We start from the raw sequence: 5,619 nt of genomic DNA, 5'->3' as shown, positions 1-5,619 counted from the left end.
AATATCATTAAATTATTTCAACTATCATTTTAATCAACCTCGCCATCGATATCAATTCTCCTTTACAACCATTTATTATTACCTTCTTAAACATCACCATTATTTTTAAAATTTTCACCATCATTTTACAATTAATTTTTTATTATAATTATTTTTTGATAATCATCAAATTATCTTATCATTATTGTCACTATATTATCATCACTGCTCATTAATCACAGGAAACTATTTCTAAATATTAAAAATATTTTATAAGTAAAATATTTGATGATAAAAATGCTTTTTCGCAAAAGGAGTGAAAAAGGAAAGTAAGAAAAATGCAAGTTGTAAAAAAAAAAACAGATTAATTAATTAAAGATAATAGATAATAAATAAATAAAAGGGGAACTTTCTGGCTTCAGCTCTGGGTCTCCCTTCCCTTTTCTTCACTCATAAAAACATTACAAGCAGACAAGTTTTTGCCACTTCTCTCTCTACAAATTTCCTCTCTCTATAAGACGCCTTCAATTCCTCTAGGCTTATATCTATCTCTACCTCTTTATCGAACAATTACCGAGAAGGAGAAAAGGTAGACCAGACCACCTCGGTATTGAATTAACGTGAAAAGAACCATTTTTTTCCCCATATTTTTGGTTTTTATTCAATTTTGAATAAGAAGAGTTGGTTTTGTTCTTATTTGTTGTGTTTTTCTTATTTGGTTGATGGGTTTTTCCTGTTTTGATTGGTCTTGTTTTTTTGTTGGATTTTCTCTCTTTGTAATGATGAAAGCTGGTTGCTTTTCTTTTTTCTTTTTTCTTGAAAATTTTCATTTGAAAAGAATCCTAAAACCAAGGAGAAAAGGTCAAGTTATTTATGGAAAATAAGGGAGAGATTGAGTGGAGAAAAATTGAGGGAAAAAGGAGAGGTTTTATTTTGCTAAAAACACTGACGAGAACCACTTTTTTTGGAAATGAATTATGGAGGTGTTGCCATCTGGGTGTTCTCTATATATGTTTGGTTTTTCTTGTTTTGTATTGTGTTTTCTTTTTTCCTGTCTTTGAGTGATCAAAGTTGATATAGTTGTCAAATGGAAAACAAGGTTTTTTCTCTTTAATATGTGATTATTTTTTCTGGGTTTATATGATTGTTTCTCGATCAGTTCTTAATTTAAGGAACAGAGTTCCTGTGTTATCTTATGTTGTTTCGTTTTGTCAGGTGTTTTAGGTTCTTTTTGTTCTTTGCTATATTTTTGTTAGTGTATTTATGTTGCAGAAGAGGGAAAGATGTATATTAGAAAAAAAAATTATTATAAAATATTTTTTAGTGGGGCAAAGGAGTGTAGGTGTAGGTTTAATTTGATGGCTGGAATTGGACTGTTGTTTGAAGATATTAGGAAGTCTGTATTAGCTGTAGCTTAAATTCGAGGTTTGAATGTTTGATCAAACCCAAACATATTCTGTTATTGAGCCATACTGATGACATGGATCTTAATTTGATTTTTATGGAATTTGTGCCAGATGGCAACCAATTTCTTTGGCATACATACTGCCCGTTAATGATTCGTTTGAAGGGTGATTTAGGCTTCTTTGCAGACAAACCTATGAGGCATTCACAATAAGGATTTTTGAGGAAATTTGCAGATTATTGTGATGCTGGAAATAACACCGCTGGTGGTTGCTATTATAATCTGGAAGAATCTTGGTTGACTATTACTCTGAATTCCTCTGTTGGCACTTTCGCTGTAGTTGTATGCTTTGGTAAATGGTATTAAGAAAAGAGATTATTGGATCACAGTTTGCATAGTTTTCTGATGAATGGATGGATTAGATATTTATAATGTAGTCGCTGTTTTAGATGTATTGTTCTTGTCTCCTGTAATCTCGATATGGACACCTTATAAAGATTTGTGATCAATGCATGATTCTTCATATCCCAAGTGTTTAGAAACAATTTATTGAGTTAGGTTTTGGCAGCAGATTTCTCTTTATCTTTCAGTTGCACTTTGAATCATTGATGCTTCCTAGTTAAGCTGTACATTTTCTGACATGGTGTGGATAATATTGCGGTACATTCTTCTATTTAAAGATTTTTGCCATGCATCTTTTTTTTCCCCACTTCATATGGCGCAGCTTTTCGAGAGGCTGTAATGGTCTGAACAATAGATTTAATTAACTGTTTGCAGATTTAAAGGGACTTGTATATAATTCATGGATGACTATTCTTGTAAGAGAGCTGGTGATGGATCCCTTGTCTCTAGAAAGGGATCTGCCCATGTTTTGAGAGGTTCTGCTAATAACAGATATCAAAAAGCTCAATTTTGCAACCGAATTGGATGCAGTGGCAGGCTGAACTCTAGTAAAGGTGCTCAAATCAGTTCAGAAAAAGCCAAATCTTCAAGGCCAAGACCTTTTTTTTCATCTTCCTCAGGTGGCAAGGAAACAATTGGAAGCTCGTCTAAGACTTGCTCTGTAATCACCAAGCCTAGAAACTCCTTACAGGAGCCTCGGAAAAAGTTTTCTTCTCGACTAGAAGCAGATTCCTCTGAAACTGGGAGTGTTCAGGATGAGCCTGAAGGGATACCACCTTCTGGAAGGATTAAACTAGACATTTCCCTATCTGATGGAGCTGGTTCAAGTGACATCACCTCAATGGAAGTTGGAAGCTCCGGTATGTCAACAAATACAAGATCTCGTAGGAATTTTCATCAGAAATCAGGATTCATAAACCCTGATACTGTAGTGGGCTCACCTGTTTCTTTGGCATCTAAAAGCACAATCCAGGGGATGCCTGTGAATGCCAGCAGGTATGGTCTCAAAAATCCTAGATGCAACACGTTATCTGATGCTGCCTCTTCAGGTTCTTCATCATCAGATTCAAATCTAAGTAGAAGGAAAGACATGGTCAAAAAGAGAGTTTGTGATGTAGAAAGTAGTTCCTCTGCCAGAGGGAAGAAGATGATTGGAACATCATTAGAAGGGCGGAGTGCTAGTTCAAGTCCTGGTATCTCCATTTCTGATTCAAGGCGATCCAGAACTGGACCTTTGAACAGGGATAGCAGCGCAGCATCAGTTAGGACTCGAAGACCACTCAGCGGCTACGCAAGGACAAGGTTTTCTAACCAAGGAGGTGGAAACAATTTATCAGCAAATGAGATCCCGCTAATGTCTCAACCTGATATATCCCTGGATTTGAATGCTCCTAGTTCATCACACCAGTTCTCTATGGAAGCCTCTTTAAGTCGCCCAAGTTCTTATAGTCGACCTGGCTGTAGAAGTGGGAGTTTACGGGGTATTACGCCATCCAGTCCAGCAGAAGCTAGTAATGCCCGATCTTTAATGAATCGAGAGAGCTTCCGGCACCACAACATGGATGGAATTGCTGAGGTATTTATTCCATATTTGGTTTCACCATGTTTTCTTGCTATCATATCATTAATTGAAGACGATGGTTAAATGATTTTGTACAGGTATTATTGGCACTTGAGAGGATTGAACAAGATGAAGAGCTAACATATGAGGTTGGTAAAAATTTTGGCATTTTGATTTCATCTGGTTCCATACACGTGCCTGACTCTTCTTTGCTGTCTTGCAGCAATTGCTTGTTTTGGAGACCAATTTGGTTCTTAATGGACTGAACTTCTATGATCAACACAGAGAGATGAGACTGGATATTGACAATATGTCGTATGAGGTTTGAGATTCCTTGTACTTCTTTACCTCCTTCCATACTTTTTGTGCTCACGTGTTTCTTTTTCTTTTGTTATCAAAACTTCTGTGCTTCATCAACCAATTTTATTATGAACACTTACTTTTTGAGTTGAAAGTTACCTCAACAATCTATGTCATCCTTAGCCATTGTAACCTTACATCATTCCTATTCTGACAGGAATTATTAGCTCTTGAAGAGAGAATGGGTACTGTGAGCACGGCACTAACAGAGGAAGCATTTTCAGAATGCCTTAAGACTAGCATTTATGAGTCCACTCCAATGGAGGATGCGACTACAAACCTTGAAGGGGATAAAGATGACATCAGATGCAGCATCTGTCAGGTCTTTTTCTGTTCATTAGTTTTCCTATGTTCTTCCTTTCCTGTTTTCTTTTTAATTTGTTTTCTTACTCGTTTCTATTTTTGTTTTTTGTTGTCTAATATATGCCTCTCACTGATTTGGAATTTCAAAAGTCATTTTAAACGAAGGGTTCAAAACATTAACATGGTAACTTTATGCGGAAGCAAATTGTGCTAAACCTGGCCATTTTGGTTTCTCACCTGTAGGTTCAATTTAGTTACAGGCAGAACAAGTCTGAGGTCCTTATACATCTTCGAGAAAAATAACAACCACAATAATTTTAAGATAATTCGTAAATCAGGTTTTGAAGAAGCCAAAAGTACAGGCATTTGTTAGTTACACTTGGGAGCAAGTTATTAGAATGAAAATGAGCATATTTATTTGGCTATTTCAGTGTACCAAACCCTGTGTGTCTATCTATCACCTTGTTTCTCATGATGCTTAATTTTTTAGTATTGCAGGAAGAGTATGCTGACGGAGATGAAGTGGGAAGGTTACCATGTGAGCATAGATATCATGTGGCCTGCATACATCAATGGCTAAGTCTGAAAAACTGGTGCCCTATTTGCAAGACATTAGCAGCTCCCTCCTCCTCATCCTCGTCACCACTGCCATCCTTGTAATCGATTAATGAATTAGATGCAGGCGATTGACTTTTCCATTTTGTACAAAAAAGTCTGTCCCCTTCCATATATTTCTTTGATAAGTTTTCTTTTATGTACATAACAATTCTCTTTCAAAAGACTAATAAGTTCAGGCTCTGTAAAGCCTCCACAGTCATAGGTCACTTGTCTACACAAAACAAAAGAAACACGAACGAAAATTTCATGGTTTGTTTCTGGCCTTTTGGGACAAATATGGTCTTTCAAAGTGATATACATGTTCCTAGATTGACCAATTTTCAAGGCATTTAAGATTACTTTCGGCATTGGTGTGCCTTGTTGGGGTGATGATCCTTTTATCAAGTAACTTGCTTGCGTGAAGTTAACCATAGCCTCTCTACGGAATAAAGGAATCTTTGCATGTTTTTTCAGTCCATGTCTACAGCCAAGTTGAACATGCACAAGCTAAGCTTATGCTTGTTGTCAATGTCTTAAACCCGGCCTATGATTAACCTAGCGAGATACATCACCTAGACTTGGCTCGAGTAATGGACCGATATGGACTTAATAACTTTGGTTATTGATAATCATGATTGAATGCTGGTATACTAAACAAGGGCATCCATAATTTGTAATACGAGGGAGGCGTAGGTCCTGGTGAAGAAAAATTGTTCCAAAAGCATCTGTGTATCGAGCCATGGAACATGGGCTTAGGCTATTAAGGGGCCATGGGGGCATATAAAATGGCAGCTTAGCATGGCATGGCCACTTCACACTACCTATGGGATAATTAATTAACACAAGGGAAATTAGAAAGATAAAACAGAGGTTGACGGCTCTATCAAAATGATAAAAACAACTATTTAAACTGCCTTGTTTTCCAATTGACAACACATGGAAGGAGGGCAGGTTCAAGAACCAATGTTTTTCACCCTAAAACATAGTTATTAAACACCGTAGGTGGGTTGAG

The 5,619-nt window shown here is 36.6% G+C and overlaps 1 protein-coding gene across 4 annotated transcripts; it reads left to right on the top strand.

The window, feature by feature from the left end:
- Window positions 1-397: 397 nt before the first annotated feature.
- On the top strand, window positions 398-4,975 carry LOC105130511 (E3 ubiquitin-protein ligase MBR2). Of its 4 annotated transcripts, none has more exons than XM_011033063.1 (6): window positions 398-568; window positions 2,162-3,362; window positions 3,446-3,496; window positions 3,571-3,669; window positions 3,865-4,029; window positions 4,501-4,975. In XM_011033063.1, exons 2-6 carry the CDS (start codon window positions 2,187-2,189, stop codon window positions 4,588-4,590), a joined length of 1,581 nt encoding a protein of 526 aa, XP_011031365.1. In that variant the 5' UTR covers window positions 398-568; window positions 2,162-2,186; the 3' UTR covers window positions 4,591-4,975. The 4 variants fall into 4 exon arrangements, with proteins under 4 accessions (XP_011031365.1, XP_011031362.1, XP_011031363.1 ...); XM_011033060.1 differs by having other exon boundaries at window positions 399-568; window positions 4,509-4,975; XM_011033061.1 differs by having other exon boundaries at window positions 399-568; window positions 1,497-3,362; window positions 4,509-4,975.
- Window positions 4,976-5,619: the final 644 nt, after the last annotated feature.

This window comes from Populus euphratica, unplaced genomic scaffold, assembly GCF_000495115.2.
Source record: "Populus euphratica unplaced genomic scaffold, PopEup_1.0 scaffold21.1, whole genome shotgun sequence".
In the NCBI taxonomy this organism is placed as follows: Eukaryota; Viridiplantae; Streptophyta; class Magnoliopsida; order Malpighiales; family Salicaceae; genus Populus; species Populus euphratica.
This window is presented reverse-complemented; position numbering and strand designations above follow the sequence as displayed.